Source organism: Sturnira hondurensis, unplaced genomic scaffold (genome assembly GCF_014824575.4).
Source record: "Sturnira hondurensis isolate 20B ecotype Veracruz unplaced genomic scaffold, ASM1482457v3 Scaffold0006413, whole genome shotgun sequence".
Taxonomy (NCBI): Eukaryota; Metazoa; Chordata; class Mammalia; order Chiroptera; family Phyllostomidae; genus Sturnira; species Sturnira hondurensis.
Genome location: NW_028079044.1, coordinates 19,818,325 through 19,844,896, shown reverse-complemented (window position 1 = coordinate 19,844,896; position 26,572 = coordinate 19,818,325). Strand labels below are relative to the sequence as shown.

Genomic DNA, 26,572 nt, shown 5'->3' with positions numbered 1-26,572 from the left:
AGGGGATGCACAAAAGGCAACCATACATTGATGTTTCTTTCCCTCTCCTTCCCATCTAAAGATAAATAAATAAATAAATCTTTAAAAAAAGAACAAAAGTTCTGGAGTCTAACTCTCTGGGAGTAAATTCCATCATTTATTTGCTGTGTCACTTAGGCAAATAACCTTCCCTCTCTCTATGTCTTTGTTTCTCCATCTGTTAATAATAACTATTTTAATTATGATAACAACTGACATTTGGTGAGCACTTTCTATGTGCCAAGCACTATGTTAAGCACTTTACATGACTTACATCATTTAATCGTTACAACTACTTTATGAAGCAGGTACGATTATTACCCTCGTTTTACAGATACAGATGACAAAAATGAGGCTGTTTCCTTAATCACTACCACATGACTAGTTACTGGCAAAGCTGAAGTATCCCTGCAGGTCTAACCTCAGAGTCTATGTTCCTTACTCCTAACAGTGTTCTACTTCTCATAGTGCCAGCCTCATATGGTTGTTATACTGTTAAAATAAGATGAGCCACAAAACATGCTTAGCACAGTGCCTGATCCATTCAGGTTAGCCATTACTATTATTTTTATCATCACAGATCCCTTTGAGCCTCTCCCAAATACTACTACCTCCTGAGCTCCAATTTCATCTAAAAGGAAATGGTTGTTTTCCTACCTAGATACCAGGTCACTAGACAGCCTGGGGTGGGGTTCTAGCATTTCATTTCTGTCATGCAATACAGGGATAAGTATCTGGGTGGAGAGACAAGGAAATACTTTCTATAGACTTGCTACTCTATGGAAAGCAATATATTAGTCTTTGTTTTCAAAAATGAAAGCTTCACTGCTCTCATTAGAAAAAATATGCTTATTAAAATTAACTTTTCACCCTGGCTGATTGAGCGCCAGCCTGCAAGCCAAAAGAGTCACTGATTCAATTACCAGTCAGGGCACATGCCTGAGTTACAGGCCAGGTCCCCAGTTGGGGACATATAAGAGGCAACTGATCGATATATCTCTCCTACTCTTTAATGTTTCTCTCCTACTCTTTCCCCCTCCCTTCCCCTCTCTCTAAAAAAATAATTTAATAAGATCTTTAAAAATATATATAAATAAAATTATTTTTTGAAAATAAACCAGAGATACACAGTGTTTGCTTTTAAAAAAAGAAGTTATTGGTCTTCTAAATCCTTCCCTTTTCATTCTCCTATCTCAAAACTATTATATTATTTAGTCATTTAATCCTCACAAGAAGTAAAATTGGCCCCAAACAGTGTGTGGTTCAGTTGGCTGGGTGTCATCCCACAAAGCAAAAGGTCCTTACAACCCCAATTCCAAAATGATGTATTACTTTATTCTGCTAGAGATCACAGCACTGTATAGGTCAAAATAATAATTTTTTAGCCTAAGAAACCTGAGGGCAGGAACAATGTCTTATTCATACAGACATTTTCCTTCATTATCTGGTGACAACCCTCATATATATTCAATATGTATATATTCAATACATTTTTGTTTAAAATTTGAATATTCATTCAACTCCTATATGCTAGGCATTTTTTCTAGGAGAGATACAGCAATGAGCAAAACAAAGTCCTAGCCATCACACAATTTATATTCTAGTTGTAGATGACAATAAATAAGCTACAGTAGAGAAAGTCCCTAGAACAGTGCCTTGCATATAGTAGGCAGCATTCTATAAATTTCCGAGTAAATAGTATGTCAGACAGCAATAAATTCTGCAGAGAAAAGTAAAGCAAAGAAGAGGAACAGGGAAGACAGAGAGCAGAAGATGGCTTTTACTTTTAAATAGGATGGTCAAGGAATGCCTCACAGATTAGGTGACAATTTAGCAGAATCCTGGAGGAGGTAAGGAAGGAGGACATCCTAATATCTGGAAGAAGTGTTCCAGGCAGAGAAAACAACTACAAAGTTCCAAAGGTGTCCAACATATTGGAGCAACTACAAGACCAGTGTGGCTGGAGCACGAGGGGAAAGCAGTAGATGATAAAGACAGAGCAGATCGGAGAGGGTAGTGCTAAAGATGCTATGTGGCCTTGCAGACCACTGTAAGGACTTTAGTTTTCAATCTGAGGGGAACAAAAGCAAAAGAGGAAAACCATTTAGAAACCATTCCAATAGTAGCAGAGAAAGTGGTGAGATATGTTCAATTGTGGATATATTATTTAAAGATACAGTTGATAGGACCTGCTGGTATATTAGATGAGAGTAAAAGAAAGAAAGAGACAAGAGATACAGAGTCCTCCATATATTCAATACAACAGAAATAGAGATGGGAGGAATTGCCAGAGACACAGGTTTGAGAGAAGTTTCAGAGTTAATTTTTGGAATACGTTAACTTCAAAAAGCTATTAAATACCCAAGAGAAGGTATCCAGTAAACATAGTATGTAAGAGTTTTGAGTTCAGGGAAGACACTCACACTAGTAATATACACTTGAGAATTGTCGGGGTATAGGTGATATTTAGGCCTGAAATAGAGTACGTAGGAAATGAGTATAGACAAAGAAAGGCTCCCAGGACTGATCTGAGTATTCCATCATTGGAGGCTGAGGGAAGTAGAATCAGCCAAAAAAAGGGAGGGGAGGTTGAGAAGGAGGGACCAATGATGTAGGAGCAGAACCAAGGAAGTGGTATCCTGAAAGCTAAGTGAAACTAGTGTGCAAAGAGGGAGTGCCAAATGCTACTCATTGGTCAAGAAAGAAGACAACTGAGAAATGACCACTGAATCTATGTGCTCTTTTCTAAGCACTTTCTTCCCTACTCTACTCATACCACTTTTTATCTTTTAATCCAGGTAAAATCCCAGTATTGGCCAATGAATACGCATAAGGTTTCTGTTTAATGCAGCTATACCTATGTCTCTGAAAAACAAAAAACAAAAATCAATGCTTTTAAATCTAGACACAATTGATTTTACACAGTGAATAATGTTTCATTAACACTTTGTCTGGTTCAATTGTCTCTCTGAAACAACATCCCCAACTATCTTGCTTGTGCTCAGGAGGTGGGATCAGAGAAATGAGCTATTTAAATGTATTTCTTTTGTTCTGCCATAAAGTAGCAATTACTCAACTCTTTTTCTTCCTAACTCAAACAGCCTAGCCAAAGACCCTAAATTACCACACACACCCCTTTAAAAACAAAGCAAAACACAATCAAATCCAAAAGCTGAATGAGAGGTATGCTATGCATACACTTTTTTCTTTTACTGCACAAAAGGTTAATGACCATTTGCTGATTCAAAAGCTGTGCTTTATTGCCCTGGCTGGTGTAGCTCAGTGGATTGAGCGCGGGCCTGTGAACCACACGATCGCAGTTGGATTCCCAGTCAGGGCACATGCCTGGGTTGCAGGCCAGTTCCCAGCAGGGGACTCATGAAAGGCAACCATACATTGATATTTCTCTTCTTCCCTTTCCCTCTAAAGATAAATAAATAAAATCTTAAAAAAAAAGCTGTGCTTTATTTACATTTTCGTCCTTACACTCTCTAAAAGAGAATGTGCAATTTCTGGTGTCTTCATCTTAAAAGAGAATTACTGCTAAAAATAAGGACTTTAACTTTGTGCTCTAGCAAGAAAAGTAAAGTCTCAATAATTTACATTTCTGAAGCAGTAGAAAAATAATCACCAAAAACTGGATCATGCAAACATCGTTCATACCTCCCTGAAATGAATATAATTTCTGAATGAATTGTGTTTCCTCTGTCTGTAATACCCTTCCCTGCCCTCCACCTTGCAATTTGCCAACTTGGGATTCAGCCTAAATGTCAACTGCTCTAGGTAGCCTAGATTCGCTGAATCCCCTCCAAGACTGAATCAAGGTTCCTCCTCTGAGCCCATAGCACCCTCTGCTTACTCATATCCTAATATTGTACTTTAAAGCAGCGTATTATAAATCTACTTATGTGCCTGTCTCCCTCTGCAGACCATAAATATCTTGAGGGCAAGGACAGGACCTTATTTATTTGAATATTTTTAGTGTCTGGGATATAGCGAGCAATCAATAACTGTTTAATGAATGAATGAGATGAAATTTAACTTAGAATACCTTATGTAATTTTTGTAGCACATTTTCCTTAATAAACCAATTGAATTGGTATTGATATTAAAATTACTGGCATTTAGTCACATCCCCAGCTGACAGCAAAAACAAAAAATTTCCCCTTTCTGATACTGGAAATAGAGGTTTAGAAAAAGAGATGTTCTGCTCAAAATCAGCTCAAGGAGGAGTTACCATACTAACTGCTCTTCCTGGTGCAAGACAGCAGCCTGTTCATCGTACACCACAGGAGGGGATAATGGACCTCTAGGTTATTCTCTTCACCTCCCTTCCACTAATCCTGTATTCTCCTCTTTTCTGCCCTATTATTTTCTTTCTTTTTCTAACCTTCTTTTCCTTCCCCACTTTCAATACTTTGTGCTTGCATTCTGAATGTTCTCATTTTCCCTTTAACTTTTCTCCATACCCTCTTCTCCATGCCTCATTTCAGAGTGACCCTGGGGAATGCATGGCACTGCTTTGCCCAACTGGAAGAACTTAGGCCAAGGATGTTGCTTAGATCTCTAAGTTTAGAGATCTCCTCACCACTTCTGTAAGGCACACCAACGTATTTCTTCTATTTCTGAGGAAACAAGTAATGACCCCATGACAGCAATGCAGGGTCACCAGCAATTAAAGTCAAATTGTTACTATCCACAATTTTATGCTGTATTCCAAAAGTAATACAAGAAGGATGCTCTTAATTTAGTATAATTTTAAATAAAAAAGAAATGGAAAGCTAATATGAAGGGAGAGGAGAAAAAGAAACCATGTTTTTGAAAAAAAAAATGTTGCCATGTTGGTAGGGCAAATTTAAAAAGCTGTAGTATACTTGCTGGGCCAGGTAATTTAGGAAAAAAAATGTGATCCCTGCTTCCTGGGAACCCAAGAGTCTTACTGAAGAATCATGCCCACCACTTACCAAACCCATAAATGTGGAAGAAAATAAGAAAGAAGAGATGCTCTTAAACCAAAAGAGTTAGAACCCTAACATACGTAAATTAATGTTCTGGAACGGAACAATAAAGACTGGATGGAAAGCTTTTTGAGTTTCAGATAAAACATTCCATGTGTCACAGGCAGTGTCACAAGCATCAGAAGCCCAGGAAAGGACAATCCGCAACTGGGAGTCAAGAGGATCAGCTCAGATCCTAATAAGCTGTGTGAACTTGAGCAAGTCACTTCACTACTCTGATCCGAAGATGGCTCTTTCATAAAATAAGAAAAATACCTTCCTGGCAACATTGTCTGTGATGATTAAATAAATAATGTGAACTCACTTTGAAAGGTTTTTATAACAATCCAGTGTGAGGTAAGAGGAAGCAAAAATCCTTCCTCTGAATTGAGTACAAATCCTGTGGTTCAATTTCCAAAGTCTAAGCCTGACTCACCTTAACCAACCTGAAGGCACTCAAGTTGGGAGGAGAAGAGTCATATGTGAGACTGTGTAAAGAGGGCGGTGACTATTTATACTCAGTTGCTCCATTATCTCACTAGCTTCATCCATAAAATGGGTGGTATGGAATTCACTCACTTATCCACAAGACAGTGCAGATCTGAGAAAGAAGTGGAGAATTTACAATAAGTAAATAAAATATATTATTTTCATAACCCTCTCCTCGAGAGGTTAATAATTGAGATCATCAAATATCATTACTCACTGGATAGAATTAAGAGGGTTAGAGATCATTTAATCTCCCTCTCTCTTTTTTTTTCTTTTTTACTGATGGTAAAACTGAGGCTCAGATAAATGAACTGGGTTATAGAAGTCTCAAAGCTAATCAGCGATAGAGCTGGAGTAAGGGGCCAGAGTCACCAATTCCCAAGTCCAGTGTACTTTTTGCCAGATCTCAGGTTCAACCAAGTTACTTGTGGCCTGTACAACATATTATCAATACCAAGACGCATTACACTTTAATCAACAGCTAAATGTGGGCTTCTCTAGCGAGGAGGTGTAGGACTCTGGAGGAATGGGAAGGTTGAGAGCTAGGAAAGGTAAGTCTTCAATGAGGAGGTGGGTAGAGTCCTGGGAGTACTCAGATAAGAGATTAAGGGAATATTTCTGGTAGAAAAGCTTAAAATAGGTAGTCTTATGAAGAAAGACCCAATGAATAAAATTTTCTTCAGGGATAATAAATAGATGATAGATTTAAAGGACCAGAATGCTTTTAATCAGGATTATTCTTTTCTTAAATTTTTGAAAAACTGAGTTTAGAGATGGGGCAAAGAGAGAGAAAAAACATTCATTTATTGTTCCACTTATTTATACATTTATTGATTGATTCTTGTATGTGCCCTGATGGGGGATCAAACCTGTAACCCTGGTGTATCAGACGACACTCTAATCAACTGAGCTACCAGGCCAAAGCTAGGATAATTCTTGATTATATGTAATTTAGTCTCCTAAGTTTTTCACATTTGCTAATTTTTTAAAAGATTTTTTTATTTACTTATTTTTCGACAGAGGGGAAAGAGAGAGAGGGAGAGAAACATCAATTTGTGGTTGCCCCTCACATGCCCCCCACTGGGGACCTGGCCAGCAACCCAGGAATGTGCCCTGACCAGGAACGGAACCAGCAACCCTCTGATTCATAGGCCAGTGCTCAGTCCACCAAGCCACACCAGCCAGGGCAACATTCGATAACATTTTTAATACCCTAATCAACTGTCTCCTTACAAAATAAGGCCTTCTGCAGAGAACACATCCACTTAGGGGTTAGATATATAGGCTCTGGACCCAGATAGTATAAATTCAAATCCTTGCTTTACCACTTACTGGCTGTGTGATCTTGGACAAAATCCTTTACCTTCTGTATCTCTCTGAGATGGAAATAATATTACCCCATCTCAGCAGGTTTTATGAGAATTAAATGTGTACACTAATCATACCAGTCACAATCTAATAATGGGTTTTTCATTATTTTAGTTTTCATGTGCCCTTTTTAACATTTTTTTATTTACTGATTTTGAGAGAGAGTGAAAGAAACTCTATTTGTTGTTCCACTTATTTATACATTCATTGGTTGATTCTTGTATGTGCCCTGACTAGGGATCAAATCCACAAACTTGAAGTGTTGGGCCAACCCTCTAACCCATTTAGCTACCCAGCCATTGGCCTTTTTAATGTAAAGGAGAGAATAAAAATTACCAGAATGCACTGCATGTGATAACAGCAAGTACCATTTTGCAAAATTTTGTTTCTATTACATACATGGTGCACATATATCTGCTACTATATAAGTTGTGTCTCACAGTGGTTTGCCTCTAAAAAGGTGAGAGCCACTGAAATAACACACAGAGCTTTGAAGTGTCTGCCACCTGGCAAGCACTTAGTTCTGTCATTGTCATTGTTGCTGTTATGTACCTACCTATTAGAGATGCTTGCAGGATTATATAAGGTAATGTGAAAGCTCTTTGGAAAATCTGATATGTGATATTAATGTAAGTTAGAGGAAACAAAAAGCCCTTTTCTCCATTTCTAACACTCACAAAAGCAAAACCCTGTATAGGGATATATTTGTCGCTTGCCCCACAAGTTATTTGTTACACTGAACTAAAGTGTCCACGGACTATGATTTATCTAACACTCTGTCATGCTCTGTCAACATTTGTAGAGAAATGGAGGCTTGGCACCAGTGTAAAATTACTTATTTTTACCTGGTTGGGGTGGGGAAGGCAAAGTCATACTTACTGGTAGCTAAAGGATGCAAGTGAGTCATATAGAGAAATTGCTTGCTCCAGAGAGCCAGGTAGACTCAAATTGTGTCACAGATGAGGCAGGACTGACAGATACTAGAGCAGCTAAGCATGGTTGAATCACTTCCCCCTCCCTATCCTCACCTGAACACTTAATAAGAAAATAACATTTGTACCCATTACAGGTATAGCTCACACCAGGAAATTCTGGGAATCCCCAAACATGTACAAATATGGGGTAAATACCCACCAAAAGATTACCTGAGGGATTCCTTTAAATGACCAGCTCACCTAAACATTCAAATAGTATTTAAATTCTAGATGCCTAATTTACAGAAAAATTTGGATATTTGCTCACCAATAAGGAAATAAGGTCTGGATTCCATTCTTGACACTGTGTGAGTCTGAATTAATCACTTCATCTCCCTGGGCCTAAGAGAACTCGTCTGTTAAAAAAAAAGAGAGAGAAATAAAGATAACACCATCTACCTCACAGTATCACTTTTTTAATAAAAATTAGGTAGTATTCAGTAAAATGTCTAGCACAAGATCTGGTACTGGTAAATGAACAATAAATGTCTGTCCCTTCTAAAAGTGAACACCAGTTGTGGGAAACTGAGGTTTACTATCCAGCTTGCCCATGAAAAACATCATAGGCATCCTAGTCTCTCCATGGAAGCTGTCTTTTAAAAAAAATACATACGGTCATTTCTTGAAGTTTTTTAGTCCTGTAAGACTAAGAAAACAGTAATTTCCCGTCTTATTCCTTAAGGCAGTGATTTCTAAATGTTATTTGAGGGTCCAAGTTACCTACTAGTACCGGCCCCCGCTATGCATTAAATTTAAAATGAGCAAGAGACACGGCGTCATGTCTATATTTAACAGTTCGTATTCGCGGTTCAAATTAGTAAGAAAGGAATTAATAAGCGCTCCCTCCCTTCCCCCAGGTTTTGGACCACGCTGTGGGAATTGTTATCGGGAGTGCTCGGAAGACTCGCTGCGCAGGGAAGGTCCCCGGCCGACAGGCACGGGAATGGCAGAATGACGAGAATGCATTCTAGGCCATTCTTGCCCACCCCAATTTCTCGTTGGCGGGGACACCGGGCCACGTGTCGCCATTTTGTGTTAAGGAAACATGGCGGCTACCCCCGTGAGGAAGGGGGGGGCGGGTTAAGGGACCGCCACGTTAGCCGCTTTCCCTGAGGGAGCCTCAAACACGTTGTGCACACAGCCTTTTCTGTCTGGCTTAACTAAAGGGCAGGGGAAGGGGCAAAAATCACAAGAAGTACATCAGCAGCCAAAAAGACCTTTCTCCTTTAGCAAGGAAAACGTGCACTTGCGCCAACAGCAGGAAAGGCTTTCCAAAATGGCGGCCCCGTCGGGGGCCACCCCCGGAAAGTGCGGAACACGAAGGCTGCACCAATGGTGGCAAGGGCTGCAAAGCCGTGCGCAGCAAAAGCATTGCGGGGAAAGCCACAGGAGCTCCCCAAAGCACTGGTCGGTAGCCCCTGGGTGAATGCGGCCTACGAAAGGGACATCATTGTTTTAAGTGTCTGAAGAGGCTGCCGTTGACTAAAGCGCCACTAGGGTAGGAGGTGGTGTTTCTGCGGGTTTTCCGACATAAACTTGCAAAATGCAAACAAAGCATTATGTAAATGGACGCCATTCTTTTCAGGGCCACGTTTCTAACACTTCGCAAAAACCGCGAGCAAAGCCGCAACTCCGGTGGCGGAGTGGGATGGATCAATCTTTCTCCTCTCCAGCCGCCATCCCCGGGCCTGGGCCCGGGGGTGGCGGCTGGCACCCAAGGCCCAGACGCCGGGGACTAAGGAGCCCCACGTGCCCGCCCGCGCGCCCGCCCCGCAGCCTCGCCTTGCCTCCCTTCCCCCCCGGAAGACCGCGGCCGCCCCTCCCATCCCCCCCGCCCTCGCGCACGCGCTCTACCCGCCTCACGCGCACGTTTTAAACCCGCGGCGTCCCCGCTGCTGCCTGCAGTTATCGCCGGATCTGGCCGTGTCCCTCCGCATCCAAGCCCATATCGCAGGGTAGTAAAATAACGTGTCGCCCCCCATTTACATCACTAACATTGCCAAACATCTGCCAGTCCCGCTAGAGTTAATGAAGTAAATGTTCGTTTTAAAACTTTGCCGGACTCACAGCTTCTGCCCATCAGAGCTTTATATTCAATGCCAGATTGTTTAAAAGATTTTTGTAAAACTACCTTGTGGAGGTTGGCGTACTCTTGTGACCTAAAAAAAAATGGGTCCTCACTTTTTTTCAAGGGGTCCTGCGCAGCAAGCACTTCCGGGGTCAGAGGGTACGCGGGGTTGAAAGCGGGCTTCCCGCCCCGCCCAGACCGCCGAGGCTGCCGCTGGAGTCGCCACCGCCGCGCCCTCGCCCACCCGCCCGCCCGCTGCTCCCGGCCCTGCTCGGCCCCGCTCGCCCCCTCCACCGCCGCCACCCGCCCCTGGGACGACGCCGCGGCCTCCGGCCCGTGCCCACTCGCTCCCGCGGCCCTCGCTCGCCTCTCGCCGGCAGTTTGGGGCCTACACCTCCCCTCCCCCCGCCAGCCACCAAAGACTTGACCACGTAACGAGCCCAACTCCCCCGAACGCCGCCCGCCGTTCGCCATGGATGCCGGTGTGACTGAAAGTGGACTAAATGTGACTCTCACCATTCGGCTGCTTATGCACGGAAAGGAAGTAGGAAGCATTATTGGGAAGAAAGGGGAGTCGGTTAAGAGGATCCGCGAGGAGAGTGGCGCGCGGATCAACATCTCGGAGGGGAATTGCCCGGAGCGAATCATCACGCTGACCGGCCCCACCAATGCCATCTTTAAGGCCTTCGCTATGATCATCGACAAGCTGGAAGAAGATATCAACAGCTCCATGACCAACAGCACGGCGGCCAGCAGGCCCCCGGTCACCCTGAGGCTGGTGGTGCCGGCCACCCAGTGCGGCTCCCTTATTGGGAAAGGCGGGTGTAAGATCAAAGAGATCCGCGAGAGTACCGGGGCCCAGGTCCAGGTGGCGGGCGATATGCTGCCCAACTCGACCGAGCGAGCTATCACCATTGCTGGCGTGCCGCAGTCTGTCACCGAGTGTGTCAAGCAGATCTGCCTGGTCATGCTGGAGACGCTCTCCCAGTCTCCGCAAGGAAGAGTCATGACCATTCCGTACCAGCCTATGCCAGCCAGCTCTCCGGTCATCTGCGCGGGCGGCCAAGATCGGTGCAGCGACGCCGCGGGCTACCCCCATGCCACCCATGACCTGGAGGGACCACCTCTAGATGCCTACTCGATTCAAGGACAACACACCATTTCTCCGCTCGATCTGGCCAAGCTGAACCAGGTGGCAAGACAACAGAGTCACTTTGCCATGATGCACGGCGGGACCGGATTCGCCGGAATTGACTCCAGCTCTCCAGAGGTGAAAGGCTATTGGGCAAGTTTGGATGCTTCTACTCAAACCACCCATGAACTCACCATTCCAAATAACTTAATTGGCTGCATAATCGGGCGCCAAGGCGCCAATATTAATGAGATCCGCCAGATGTCCGGGGCCCAGATCAAAATTGCCAATCCAGTGGAAGGCTCCTCTGGTAGGCAGGTTACTATCACTGGTTCTGCTGCCAGTATTAGTCTGGCCCAGTATCTAATCAATGCCAGGCTTTCCTCTGAGAAGGGCATGGGGTGCAGCTAGAACAGAGTAGGTCCACTCATAACCCTTTCTGCTGTTTTCCCATGATCCAAATGTGTAATTTCTGGTCAGTGATTCCAGGTTTTAAATAATTTGTAAGTGTTCAGTTTCTACACAACTTTATCATCCGCTAAGAATTTAAAGAAATCACATTCTCTGTTCAGCTGTTAATGCTGGGATCCATATTTAGTTTTATAAGCTTTTCCCTGTTTTTAGTTTTGGTTTGGGTATTTGGCTCACGAATTTTATTTCTGTTTGTCGATAAAAAATGTAAGAGTGGAATGTTAAAAATTTCAGTTTAGTTCTGTAATGTCAAGAATTTAAAAATTAAAAAATGGATTGGTTAAAAAATGCTTCATATTTGAAAAAGCTGGGAACTACTTTGTTGGTGCTTTTTTTCCCCCGCCCCTTCCCCTTTAGTGTTAGTCATTTGCAGGGAGAAGGCTGGGCCCGTCCTTGGTATTCCCTGAAGCCCTTTTCACCTCATTGGTGAGATTCCATTTCCTCTCTATCCCAACAAAGGAACACTGCAGGTTGGGCCGCCTTTGGGATGTTTGCAGAGACAGGTTCTCTCCGGGAGAGTAACATTCCTCCACCCAAGTTCTAGAGATAGGCCTCTGCCCATTTCTCTGGTAGAAAACGTGTTTCCTCGGACATAAAAAGTGTCCCTACTCATTAGGACTTCTGAATGGCCCTGTGTCTTCCCTTCAAACCAGCTTTATCCCCACCCCCAATCTCATTCGGAAAACTCTGCCAGGAACAAAAAAAATGTTCTGAGGTGGGAGGAGCCCCAGGGGACCCGGAGGGGAGGATGGGGAGGGGCGGGGGGAGGGGCGAGGGTGGGTGGGTTTGAGGGCTTGGAAGAGGACAACTGCTACAGGGTGGTTGGTGGTAGGGCGGGCGAAAGGGGTCGTGGTGGTTAGGCTGCAGGACTGAATGGGGGATGGTACCAGCGGAGCACACGTGTCAAGAATGCACCTGTGGCAAGCAGCCTGTCAGAGGATGTTATTACACCTGCCAAGTGGCGTATCCAGAAACAAAAGAGGCCCAGCTTCTAATTCTTCAGCTGTGTGCAGTATTTAGAGAATTATACCAGGAGATAATCCTTCCTAAATGGGGCAGACCATGCAGGCAGGAATGTAGTAGACTGGTCGTTGGCTATTCTGGCCTAAGAATGACCTTGGAGTTAAAAATGCAGATTTGTGGGTCCCACCCCAAATTTATTCAGAAGGCTGCATCTTTAACACTACCAAAGGTTCTTAGATTTGAGTGCCACTGATTCTCTTCACTAGTGGATTGGGATGGTCCTGTTATGAAGGCCTAACAGCTTCTGGTCCACATCAGCCAGTAAGGACAGGCTGGACCTGATGACAAGAAAAATTAGTAGCAAAGATAAACTGAAACAACAGTACAAGACAATTGACAAGTGACAAAATGTAGTTCACACCCCAGGCACTGGAGGAGATCACTAACACTAAAAAATTCCATTGGAAGAATTATTTTATCCACAATAAACGTGTGTTGAGACTTAACTCTCTTCAGGGCATCTACTTTTTTCTGAGGTACAGATCCGGTTCTGAGACTCCTTGGAGGTAAAACTGGGATCTTCCATGCATTTCACTCTGGAATCAGGCATGCAGTCACTGAAAGCCCAAATTCTGGAGTTGAACCTGAGTTCAATTGGGCAAGACACTTCGTGTCAGTATAAAATGATGGTGGTAAACGTACTCATCTCCTGGGCTTGTGAAAAAAAAAAAGAGCACATATATAAAGCAGAACAGCTCTTAACAACATGGTAAACTTTAATATACTTTAGGTTGCAAAAAGCCAAAAACCCATTTCTGCCCACAGTACCTCTGGGCACAGAAGATAGATATTAAAAGGTAGGGAACAAAGCAATATGTCCTGAATATATTGCTTGAGATAATACAGTTGAACTGAGGGGCCAGGACAGGTAAGGAAGAATTTACTGAAGACCCAGAAGCGGGTTCAGTGTCTCCTGGGAATAATAAGCACAAATCACATTTGTGTTGGGTAAGGAAGGAATGATTCATTAGACTAGCCCCTCACACACCAAGCCAGATAGTTTGTGAGGAGTCCCTGAAACATGCTGGGTTTAACATTTGAACATCTACATGCAAAATACTTTGAACTAAAACTTGATGTTTTGGTACAATTGGAAGCTGTATAGTAATTCATAGGTAGAGCATAGTTTGTGATGGGGGGGGGAAGGTGAAGAAAGCCACTAAATCATTTGAGGCTAAATTATAAACAGCCTTGAGTGCCATAATAAAGGGTTTGAGCTTTATCCTAAAAATGAGTGGTCTACAAACATTTTTTTAAAGTGTACCCCTTCAGCCCTGGCTGGTGTAGCTCAGTGGCTTGAGCGCAGGCCTGCCAACCAAAGTGTTGCCGGTTCAATTCCCAGTCAGGGCACAGGCCTGGGTTGTAGGCCAGGTCCCCAGAACGGAGTGCAACCACACATTAATGTTTCTCTTCTTCCCTTTCTCCTTCCCTTCTTTCGCTAAAAATAAATAAATAAAATCCTTAAAAAATAAAAAAGTGTACCCCTTTAATAGCAAGACATTAGCATATACCTTATTACATGTTTGTAAAGTACCTATATGGATACTAGTCATGCTTATTTATACACCATATATAAGCATAATTTAAATATATACCAGTATATCAGAAAACACAAAAACTTAAGATAAAAAACAAATTGAAATCTAATTTCTAATAGTTCTTTTACTCCTTCTCCCCAATCATTTTAGAGGAGCACTTCAAGAGAATACTAGAAAAAAATTTTTCAGTGCTATAGGTTCCTTGCAGAGTGATGGGGAGAAGCTAAATTGCACCAAAAAAGGAGGAACTGGGGGTGAGGCAGTGGAGACAGGAGTGTAGATGGCTCAAATACTTGATAGTGCAAAGGAGAAAAAGAAATAGAACAACTTGAGGGAGAAGAATTGGGGGAATGGGTTTCTTGAAAGGAACCTCACTAAAGGCAGCTAATAAGGAAATCAATAGAAGGCTCTGAATAGGGAGGGTCCAGGCCAGCTTGACTATTAGAATTTCTTTTTTATTTATTTTTTAAAAGATTTTATTTATTGATTTTTAGAGAAACGGGAGGGGAGGGAGAAAGAGAGGAAGAGAAACATTAATGTGGTGTTAACTCTCAAGTGGCCCCCACTGGGGACCTGACCTACAACCAAGGCATGTGCCCTGACTGGGAATTGAACCGGCAACCCTTTGGTTTGCAGCCCATGCTCAATCCACTGAGCTACACCAGCCAGGTGACTATTAGAATTTAATTAACTTTGTCCTCACTCCAATGGGGACTTGCATTTCAGGACTCCTCTCCTTTCTCTTTGAGGCAGCTTAAGTATATCCTGTCCAGTTTTAGGTAAGGACTGGAAATCAATGAGCCCCCTCTGCAGTTGCTGTGTTTCTTGTCACAGCCCTATTCCTATCACCAGCTGCTAGGCCACAGCTACTGCCACAGCCAGGAGTGTATAATAATTTCTCTAAACATTGGCAGCACCTGCTGTGTCGTAGCTAGAGGAGTTGTGCTACTTGTTCTGAAGGCTGGTATCCCTCCCAGACCCCTCACCCCACTCAACATACACCACCATATATGAATGTACACCACCACCACCACGTGCCCCACCCAGGAAGCAGTTGGGACAATGAATCACCACTGTTAAGTTCAACCCTAGAACAACTACTTATTTTTCGTCACTTGTTTGCCAAGAACTTGAGGTTTCTGAGTTGTACCCATCTCATTCCTGATACTCTTGGCTACCCCAAGTAGTGAGCCACATACTGTCTACCATCTCTGGACCTATAACCTCCTGCCAATGAGACAGCACCCAGCCAGGCATATAAATAGGCAGTCACCACCAGAGAAGGCTCTACTGCCAAGTCTTCAGGACACCTTGCCTGGCCTGGCCACCTGCAGGGCCTTCCTAAAACTCTAGTCTGACCACATTACTCCCCTGCTTAAAGGCCATCAAGTCCTACTTCCACCCGTGGTCTATAAAAGAAAATCCACACTTCTCAATACAGCTCACAGACCCTTCAGGATCTGTGCCCACCAGCCTCAACAGTGCAAGGCCTCTCATACGGAATGACTTGTAGTTCCCCAAATTCATTCCGTTTGGTAATTCTGGCATTTGGGAAATAATTGTTTCTTTGTCATTCTGACCCTAGCTGCCCTCTTCTTTGTTACCTGCCTGGGGTTCTGGGGCTCCTACTCTTTTTTTTAAGGTTTCATTGATTTATTTTTAGAGAGGGGAAAGGAAGGAAGAAAAAGAGGGAGAGAAATATCCATGCAAAAGAGAAACATAGATCGGTTGCCTCCCATATGTGCCCCAACCAGGGACTGAACCTACAACCCAGGCACGTGCCCTGACCCAGAATCAAACTGGTTACTATGCTTTGTGGTACAATGCTCAACCAACTAAGCCACACTGGTCAGGGCAGGACACCAACATTCAGCAAGGAAAATTACACTCTGTTGAGGGTCCAGGAGACTGAAGTCTAGTCCTAGCTCTGGTATCAACTCCCTGGGTGATCCTGGACAAGCTGCTCCTCCTTTCTGGGTCTTAGCCTTCCATCTGAGAAGAGAGGATAAAATAATGCCCACGATTCTCTGACCCCCTTGGGAAATAATGCTGCCTTTGTGGGTATCCATCCCTGCTTCTGCCTCCTGCCACAGGGCTGTCTTCTGATACACAGACCTTCCCTAAGCACACTAAGAAAGAAAAACGGAAGTTAAAAACTGGCAGCAACAAGCCCTAGCTAGGCATTTGGGGTAACTACTCACGAGGGTTTGATTGAAAAGGAAGCAGAAAGAAAGGAACTACCAAAGACTTTTTCTCTGAACACCTTTGAAGGTGCTGCCATCTTTAGACCTCATGGGGGAGAGGAGAGGGCAGCAGAAGGGAAAGCAAAGGGGGCGTGCCAGAGTTACCTGGAGACAGAGTTAGCCCCTAAGCAGACCCAAGCCCCCCACCTCTCCTTCCCCTGTTCTCATGCTATAACAATGAGGACTCTGTGAGAGGGCTCTGACTGTCCTGAGTGTACCATAGACCTAAGTCCACTAAAGTAAGGAGAAGGTGACCATAGCTGCCCCCTTCTCCCAGGACTCCAGACATCTGCCACCAGGCCGAGTTCACCTTGTCAGAGAGCTGAGGCAGCTATACTTCAGGGACAGCACACGCTACCCAGTTAGTCAAGTGGTGGGAGACATCGAATTAGTTATTCCCTGAGCAGTTCACCCACTGTGAGGAGATACAGACCCACCTTCTTAAACCTGCTTTCATGTGAATGAAAATCTGTGCTTTCATTTGTTAGCTCACCACTACAAAAATCATTTTCAGCGCTTGTTCAGTGGACCCTTAAGGGAACCTTCTCTCACTGGCTCCTGATAGGACTTTGAGTGAGGTTTGATGCTGTCATTTCCCAGACTGGAACCTGAGCAGCTCCAAGCAACATCACCAGGACTGGCTAACATTTATTAAATTCTGACTATGTGCAAACCACTGTTCCAAGCACTTTAAATGAATTAACTCACTCAATCTGTAGAGCCCTGTGAGATAGATATTATTTTGATGCCACTTTACAGGTCAGAAAACTGAGGCACACAGCAATGAGGTGACTTGTCCAAGGTCACAGAGCTAGCTGGCAACAGAGCCAGTATTTGAACACAAGCAGTGTGACCCCCACACTGCTCTCTTAATCACTATTCTGGGCTGTCCCACTGGGCCAGAGAAACCGCCCCTGGGAGAGTCTATACGGACAGAGAGTCTGCACTTTGTTTTATTCTGTCTTTAATACCTTTTATTGTTCAATTTTCAAGTAAAACAATGATACATATTTTTATGAAACATATATGAATATGTAATACATAAAAATCCATATTGCTACTGTTAACATCCTCTTATTTGTTTTACATGACTCCTTTAAACTAGCATATTTTTATCACTATTTTAAAAATAGAATCACATCTACACACTGATTTGTATACTATTTTTTATTAAATTGAGAATCATTTTCCCATCATAAAATTCATTATTTTTAAAGTGTACTATTTAGTGGGTTTCAGCATATTCAAAACGTCGTGCAGTCATCACCACCACCTTATGTCAGACATTTTCATCACCTCAAATAGCAACTCACACACATTACCAGTCACTCTTCATTGCTCACCTGTCCCTTTACCCCAGTCCCTGGCATCCAATAATCTACTTTCTGACTATATGGATTTGCTTATTCTGTACATTTCATAGGATTATATAGGAGTGACCTTTGTGTCTGGCTTCTTTCACTTTGCATAATGTTTTCAAGGTTTATCCATGTTGTAGCATGTACCAGTACTTCATTCCTTTTCTTTCCTTTTTTTTTACAGTACTTATTACATCACTTTATTTATTTTTTTATCCCCATCCAAGAACATGCATACTGATTCTAGAGAGAGGGGAAAGGAAGGAGAAAAACATCAATGTGTGGTTGCCTTTTGTGTGTCCCCAACTGGGGACTTGGCCCAAAACCCAGGCATGTGCCCTGGATGGGAATCAAACCAGTGACCCTTTAGTTCTCAGGCCAATGCTCAATCCACTGAGCCACACCAGCCAGGGCATATATTCTATTTTTTAACATAATAAATTGTGGACATTTTCACTATGATGAATATTTTACAATAGTATTTTTTTTATTAATTCCATGTGCTCCATTCACTAATATAATTATTTAACAATCTCCTATTTACAGATATTTAAGTTGTTTTTATATTTTGCTGTCTTAAATCATACAGTGGTGAATATATTTACAAAAATATCTTGAGATTCATCTCTTATTATTTTTTCAGGACAAATTACTCAAAAGAGGAAAAGTCTGGATTAAAGGGTAGCTCTATTTTCAAGGCTTTGGATATATACAATTACTTACCTTGAAAGTAGTTCTCAAACTTTTCCCTTTACACTGTTAAAAATTATTGAAGTTTTACATTGCTTTTGCTTATGTGGGTAATTTGTATTTGTTTCAACTGTCTTAGAATTAAGGCACAGAAAAATTTTTAACATTCATGTATTCATTCATTTTAAAATAACTATAATGAAGCCACTAAATGCTAACAAAAGTAATATATTTTGATTAAAAACAATTTTCAAAACAAAAAAATGAGTGAGAAAACTGGCAGTTTCTTTTTTTCCCCAAAGCTCTTTAATGTCTGACTTAATAGAATACACTGGAATCACATCTTTCTGCATTACTCTGCTGTGATATACATCATCTAGCTTCTGGAACTCTGTGAACTATGTAAGTGAGACAATGAGAATGAAAAGGGCAAACAACATCTTAGTATGAAAGTATTATCATCTTAGTATTATCATGAAAATAGTTCTGACCTCTCAGACCCCTGAAAGAGTCTCAAGAAACCCTAGGGTGGGTCTCTGACCACTCTCTGTGAAATGCTGCTCCACGGAGAAATTTTACCAAAGTATACTCTCGACACCATGCCCTTCACACTGCATCTCCACCAACACTGGGCATGATCACTTTTTTAACATTTGCTAAATTGTTAAAGCAAAAAAGCCGTATCTCTTTGTAATTTTAATTTGCATTCTGTAATTTCTGATAATATGGAACTTTTTTCCATGGTTTTTGTATTTTTCATGTATGAATTGCCTCTTCAGATCATTTGCACATCTTTTTCCTAAGGTGGGCATCTTTTTTAAAAAAATATTTTATTTATTCATCTTTAGAGGGGGAGGGAAGGAGAGAGGAAGAGAAACATTAATGTATGGTTGCTTCTTGTGCATCCCCTGCTGGGAACTGGCTCCTGCCGGGAACTGGCCGGCAACCCAGGAATGTGCCCTGACTGGGTATCGAACTGCGATCGTCTGGTTTGCAGGCCCACGCTCAGTCCACTGAGCTACACTAGCCAGGGCCTCTAAGGTGGGCATCTTTTAATGATTGTAAGAGTACTCTTTCTACTCAAGGTATTAGAACTAGCCTTCTGTCGTGAATGTTGCAAATTTTCTGATGTACAAGAGGTTATTATTATTATTGTATTTATTTATTTTTAGAGAGAGGAGAAGGGAGGGAGAAAGAGAAGGACAGAAACATCAATGTGTGGTTGCCTCTGGTATGCCCCCAACTTGGGACCTGGTTCGCAACCCAGGCATGTGCTCTGACCAGGAATCAAACCAGTGACCTTTCGGTTCGAAGGTTGGTGCTCAATCCATTGAGCCACACCAGCCAGAACTTTTATTATTTTTTTATAAAGGCAAACCAATCAGTACTTTTTAATGGTTTCATCCTTTCCTTTTGCCTTACCCAAAGTCAAATAAATTGTCCTCTAATTCAATTTGCCACCAGCAGTGTGTGAATGTGCCTGTTGGCCTAAGAAGGCATCAGGAGGGATCTGATCAGCACTTTCATAGTATTAATATAATCTTACCATTTTTATTCTGTTGATTATTTTGGTGTTAAACAATGAGGATGAAATCACATCTGAGCCACAATGGAGATGACCTTTGATATTATCATCTCCGGACATCTCCCAACTAAATGCTTGGGGATAAATCTCCTGCTCACTCAGAAAAGGGTGAGAAATGTGGAGTTTATTGTTTGTGTGACAGATGAGGTGGGTCTCACCTGCCCAAAAGGCTGGAGATTTGTGAGTCTCCCGTTCCTCGCAGGGTAGGACGTGACCCGTTTGGGTGGGCCTTCTGGCCTTCTGCCAACACTGTGGTGCCCAGCAGGGGGCTGTCTCATCGTACCCTGAGGTGGGGCCAGCTTACACCCAAAATTTTAGCAAGGGATTTAACTTCAGTACCCAAATTAAAGATTTATTAGGGCACAATAGCCTAAGCACTCACAACCCATTTCTTAGGAAGAGACATCTTAAAACAAGAAAAGGAAACTAGAACTGAACAGTCTGACAGGATATTCTAGCTAACCACAAATTTACAGAATTATAGTTTAGCTACAGAGATCTCCTTTAGCAACTTTTTGCAGATCTCGCAAGTAAAAGCTACTTACTTTCTGTAGCTTGACTGCTCTCTGCAAAAGGTAACCAGAAACCATTACAAAGTGGATTTTGTGTCCAAGGTGACTAGGCCCCATTAGCTGGGATTTTTCTCAACATTGTTTCCCAGATCTTAGTCACACTAGAGGTTTTTCTTTGCCAATCTGGCCAGTGAAAAAAATAGCATAGCATTGTGTCAGTTCTCATTCCTTAGATTACTGGTGAGTTAAAAAAAAAAAGTACGTTTCTCAGCTGTTTGCATTTCTCCTTTGGTGAATTACCTATTAACATCTTCTTTACCTTTTTCTATCAGGCTGTTCATGTTTTTCTTATAGATATAGGAGTGCATTACATAGCAAAATATTAAACCTTCACTATACTGGTACATATACTACATTTTTTTCTTAATTTGTCAGTTTCCTTTTAACTTCTGCTCTGCAGAATTTTCTAATGATTAAATAGCTAAATTAATGAATCTTTAACTTTCTGGTTTCTGCCTTCAGTATCATGCTTGGGAAGTCCTTCCCTCACCACCATAATAACTTTTTAAAAATTCCTCCTTTTTCTTCCAGTATTTTGTGTTTTCATTTTTCATACTTAAATCTAAGCCCTCTGAAATTTACTTTGGTATCTATGATGGGAAAAGTTAATAATTTACCCCCCACCCCCCAACAAATTGCTATCTAGTTGTACCAATGGTATTTATTGAATAATCCAGGAATGACAAATATGTGGTTTAACTGTAGTCTTCTCCTGGGCCCCTGGAAGACATTTCTAATCAAATGCAGAACTCCTGGAGAAGCCTATACTACGTCCCACAGCCCTACTACAACTTCAGGCAGCCACCACTAACCTGTGTGATTTGACATCAAGATGAAACTTTTTGTCATTTCTAGACTAATCCATCATTTCCCCCATAGATGCAAGGCCTTTATTAGATAATACATTCTTTTTAATTTTTTAAAAAATTTGTATTTATTTTATCTTTAGAAAGAGGAGGAGGGAGGAGGAGAGGCAAATATCTACCAGTTGCCTCTTGCACACCCCCATCTGGGGGCCTGGCTCACAACCCAGGAATGTGCCCTGACTGGGAATTGAACCAGCGACGTTTTGGTTCACAGGTCAACATTCAATCTGTTGAGCCACACCAGCCAGGGCAACATTCTTTTCCCATTCTAGACTTTCTTTTCTGTTTTAGCAATATGCCTGTCTTGTGCCAGCTCTCCACACTGTTTGGTTATTATATCTGTGTACTAAATGGTAATAACTGATAGCATAAGTTTTACACCTGTTCCAAGACTTTCTTTTTTTTAATTTTTTAAAAATTTATTTATCTTTAGAGGGGAAAGGAAGGAGAGAGGGAGAGAAATATCAATGTATGGTTGCCTCTTGTGCATCCCCTACTGGGAACTGGCCTGCATCCAGGTATGTGCCCTGACTGGGAATTGAACCTTGATTCTTTGGTTCGCAGGCCCGGGCTCAATCCACTGAGCTACACCAGCCAGGGCCAAGACTTTCTTGATTATATTCTCTCATTTAAACTTCTGACTACGTTTATTGCATCGAAGTACCTCCAAAATTAGTTAATTAAAATTTAAATTTTATATTAGATTTTCAAATTTAGGTACATAATATATCCATTTTTAGAGATCCCCTTTATGTCTCTGAATAGTTTTATTCTGATAGGTCACATACATTACAGGTTAAATTTATGAGTAGATTTTTTATATTTGTGATGGCTATTATAAGTAGAAATTTTTTAAATATAATATCTAGCCCTGGCTTGTGTGGCTCAGTGAATTGAGTGCTGGTCTGTGAACCAAAGAGTCACCGGTTCGATTCCCAGGCAGGGCACATGCCTGTGTTGCAGGCCAGGTCCACAGTGGGGAGCATGTGAGAGGCAACACACATTGATGTTTCTCTCCCTCTTTCACTCTCCCTTCCCCTCTCTAAAAATAAATAAAATATTATATATATATAATATCTAAATTCTTATTATTAGAATGTAAGCTTTATGGGAGCAAAGACCACATACCTTTTGTTCATAACTGTAACACTAGAGTTTAAAAACAGGGGCTCCACATTTTAGATTCTCAATAAAAGCTGTTAAATTAGTAAAGGAATAAAAGCATGAAGCAATGCTATTGCCTTAATGTGACATCAGTTTATAACAGGCAACTTTGCTAAATTATTTGATTAGCTTTGTTTTTCAAGTGATTCTCTGGAATTTTCCACATCTGTAAATATTAATAGTTACCTTTTTTAGCATGTATTCTTTTTTAAAAAAAAATATTTTCTTTATTTATCTTTAGAGGGGAAGGGAAGGAGAGAGGGAGAGAAATATCAATGTATGGTTGCCTCTGCCGAGGACACACAAGGTATCGTGTGTCCCCTGCCGGGAACTGGCCTGCAACCCAGGCGTGTGCCCTGACTGGGAATCGAACCGCGATCCTCTGGTTCGCAGGCCCATGCTCAATCCACTGAGCTACACCAGCCAGGACACCATGTATTCTTATTTATTTTGTTTATAAAACTTATTGAATAGAGCTTTCTATTCAGATTATTATTGTCCTTTCTGAGCAATTCTAAGTAATTCTGATGGCAGCGAGCACTTTTTTTATTCCTAACTTTTACGGTAATACTTCTGGTGTTTCACTATTAAGTGTAATGACTAGAGGAAGAGGAAACTTGATGGAGAGAATAAAATGGGTTCCATTTTGGACATGTTCAGAGGGTATTAGTGTGGAGATGTCCAGTAGAGAGCTGGACATATAAGAAATCTGGGTTAGAAACAAAGATATCAGAGTTAACATCATATTGGTAATAGTTAAAGTCTTGAGATAAATAAATTCATATGGAGAGAAGGCCAAGGATAGAACTGGCAAACACCAATCTCAAGGCTGAGTAGAGGAAGAGGACACTATCAAAGACATGAGTGGAAAATCAGTAAGGAGAGGAGTCACAGGAGACCAAAGATGAGTTTCAAGGGAAAGGAGGTGATTAACCCAGCCAAAGAGTGCAGAGGGAAAGAGAGAAAGCAGACCAAGGGTTTAACATCCAGGCGGTCCCCAGCGATCGCAGTGAGTGTGCGCAGTGTCAGTGTTGTGATGGGCTGAAGTCACTCACGGTGTGGGCTGAGGACAGGTAACAAAGTACAGGCTGCCGTAAGGACTCCTTCAAGAAGTCCAGCAGGGAAGAGAGGCCAAGAGATAAAGCACCAAACTGGAAAGGAGACAGAACTGAAGCAGGATTTTTCGGGCAGTACAGCAGGCCCCTTCTTCACAGAGGATACATTTCAAGACCCCCAGGGAATGCTTGAAACTGCAGATAACATCAAACCCTATATACGAGTACACTATGTTTTCTCCTAGGATATACACAAACCTAGAATAAAGTTTAGTTTGTAAATTAGGCAGAGTTTAGTTTGTAAATTAGGCTAAAATAGAGCAAGCATAACACATGGTAATAAAAGTATGTGACTGTAGTCTCTCCCAGAGTATCTCATTGTACTGTATTCACCTTTTCACTTACATGAAGCTCTTCACAGCTTCTTGTGGGCATATTGGAATTGCCAACGTCACTACTCGAATTTGGGGCCATTATTAGGTAAAATAAGGGCCACTTGAACATAAGCACTGTGATGCTGAGACAGTTGATCAGATAACTGAGAGACTAGTAAGTGACTAACCAGAGAATAGCACATGTGCTGGACAAAGGGATGATTCACATCCCTGTTGGGGTAGAGTGGGATGGCATGAGATTTCATCATGCTACTCAGAACAGCACACAGTTTAAAACGTATGAATTATTTCTGGAATTTTCCATTTAATATTTTCAGATAACGTTTGACTGGGGATAACTGAAACCATGGAAAGCGAAACTGTGTATGGGGGGACTACTGTAGTGACACAAGGTGACACAAGGGTGTTCGTAAGTTGAAAGGGAAAAGACAGTGAAACAGACTAAAAGCTTAAGAAAGAGACAGAGGGAAAATACAACCCAACAAAGCACACAGAGTGCAGAAAGGATGGGCTCCCTTGGTGGGGGCCCTGTTAGCCTCGATCTCTGCTTTCCCTGAAGGAAGCGTGTCAGATGAGTGAGGACTGGTGCTTCAGGAGAAAAGAACTTCCCATCTCTGTCCTTTCTCAACCAGACAGGCAGAGGAAGGCGTGGGGGAGCCCAGAGAGCAGCGCGAGCAGGTGTGGAACCGCTGCTCTTGGGCCTGCTGATTGGGGAGGAATAAATCCTGGGAAGAGAGAACATTCTGGTGGAAAATGGAAATCATAAATTCACCTGGTCACAGAGTGAGGCCTCAAGAGATTCTGATTAACTAGCCTGGTTTTGGGCCTGGGCATCAGGAATTTTACAACTTGCCCAGTGATACTAATGTACAACCATGGTTGAGAATTACTGGAGTCAAAAAGTAAATTTGTGCATACGGAGTCTGAATCTCCAACCCCAGGGGGGAGGAAAAGGAGAGGCTCTGCTCCCCTGGCTGAAACACGGTGTCCTGGAGGGGCTGTGGCCATCCCTTCAATCCCAGAAGGATGACACCCTGCCTTGCTCTGCCCTTCCATCAGGATCTGGACTTCTCTGCAATCTCTTGCCTTAAGTTAAGCCACAGAGAGCTTCCCTGACAGATGGACCCAGCAACCCCTGGAATGGCAGTGGAGGGCCGGATTTGGGAATATGACAGTAATTATAGCAAACAATATGTTCCTGCTTAAGAACCAAGCCCTCAGACTGGTTCAGTGTGTGTGTGTGTGTGTGTGTGTGTGTGTGTGTGTGTGTGTTTCAAGCTGCCAATTCAACTGAAAAACAAAAGCGGCTCTGAGACTGGAGGGACATTTAACAAGTGACCACGATGACTCATGCTGCTTGGCTGCCACCCCCTCCCAGGGCCTGGGTGGGAAGGGTTACAGGTACTGTGGGCCCTGTGAAATTCCCACAATGCCCTGGGCAGACTGCCCTTTGGGCCAACCAAATATTTTTGTAAAAAATTAAGCCAGAAAATGTAACTTTCCTCTTATGGCCACAAATTTCCTGGCATAAGCAGGCAAGCTGAAGCAAGAATGAGGCTGATAGATCTTGCAAAGTCAAGGGATGTTCACACAAGTCTTGGGGTTTACATTACAGGCTAAAAACTGGCCTTTCTTTCCCCACCGCAAAGGGCTCGAGTTGGAATAAGAGAAGCCTGGGCAGAGCGCGAACACCCCTGTGAATAGGAGTCAGGAGACAGGAGCAGCCCAGAGGAGCACATTTAATGGAAACTTACAATGTGTAGGCCTGAGGACACAGAGGAAACATTAAACCTGTGCTGTCTAATTCACAGTTTCTAGCCACGCATGGCTGTTGAGCATATGATTGGTTGGTCTGAATTAAGGTGTAAAATACACTGTAGATTTTCAAAGACAGTACAGAAAAACAAGTGTAAAATGTCTCATTAATAATTTACTAGTACTTTTTTATACTGACTACATGTTGAAATGATATGTGAATATATTAAGTAATTTCATGTTTCATTTTACTTTTTAAAATAGGACTACTAGACAATTGAAAGGACATCGTGGTGTCCATATTTCTGTTGCACAGTGCTGCCTTATATTAGCCCCATCAACCAATTAACTTTTACTGGACACCTACTTTGGCCGAAGAAGCATGAAGGGACAAAGCCATAAATAATTATAATGATGATGATGATGATGATGATGATAACCAGCTCCAGTTTTTACCAGGTTGACTGCTTGCCAGACACTTTGTACTGACTTAGTACCTTGCCCTAGGTAAGAAAGTGAGTCGGATTCCAGAACCACTGTTATTAACCAACTGGCCAGACTGTCTCCCTGGCAGCATAGTCCTTAAGGTGTAGTTGGAGTGCATCACGATACCTACCCTGACACAACAAAAAACCTGTCACATGGCAGAGAATACCCAAATCAAACACCCACCCTCAGGAACACATACACTTTAAATGTTCTCTAATGGGATTGAAACACACAGCAATTTATCTGCATCCTCTTTCCCAATTTCTTTCTCTTTTTTAAAGATTTTATTTATTTTTTAGAGAGAGGAAAAAGGAGGGAGAAA

At 42.3% G+C, this 26,572-nt stretch overlaps 1 protein-coding gene and 1 long non-coding RNA gene across 7 annotated transcripts in view; one reads left to right on the top strand and one right to left on the bottom strand.

Annotated features, from left to right (window-relative positions):
- LOC118988505 (uncharacterized) overlaps positions 1–9,611 on the bottom strand; it is a 156,878-nt gene extending 147,267 nt beyond the window's left edge. For 3 of the 6 annotated variants that reach the window (XR_005066792.1, XR_005066791.1, XR_005066790.1), the window contains exons 1-3: positions 9,064–9,609; positions 8,115–8,202; positions 5,452–5,616 (exon numbers count right to left, since the gene is read on the bottom strand). This is a non-coding gene — a long non-coding RNA (uncharacterized LOC118988505). The other 3 variants (XR_005066786.1, XR_005066789.1, XR_005066787.1) reach the window with 3 other exon arrangements.
- A 512-nt stretch (positions 9,612–10,123) lies between these two features.
- On the top strand, positions 10,124–11,823 carry PCBP1 (poly(rC) binding protein 1). Its single transcript, XM_037048165.1, has one exon. The coding sequence runs from the start codon at positions 10,387–10,389 to the stop codon at positions 11,455–11,457; it is 1,071 nt and encodes a 356-aa protein (XP_036904060.1). The 5' UTR covers positions 10,124–10,386; the 3' UTR covers positions 11,458–11,823.
- The last annotated feature ends 14,749 nt before the right edge of the window (positions 11,824–26,572 follow it).

Coding starts and splice junctions, on each gene's coding strand:
- PCBP1 (XM_037048165.1), top strand. CDS start 10,387: ATGGATGCCGGTGTGACTGAAAGTGGACTAAATGTGACTCTCACCATT.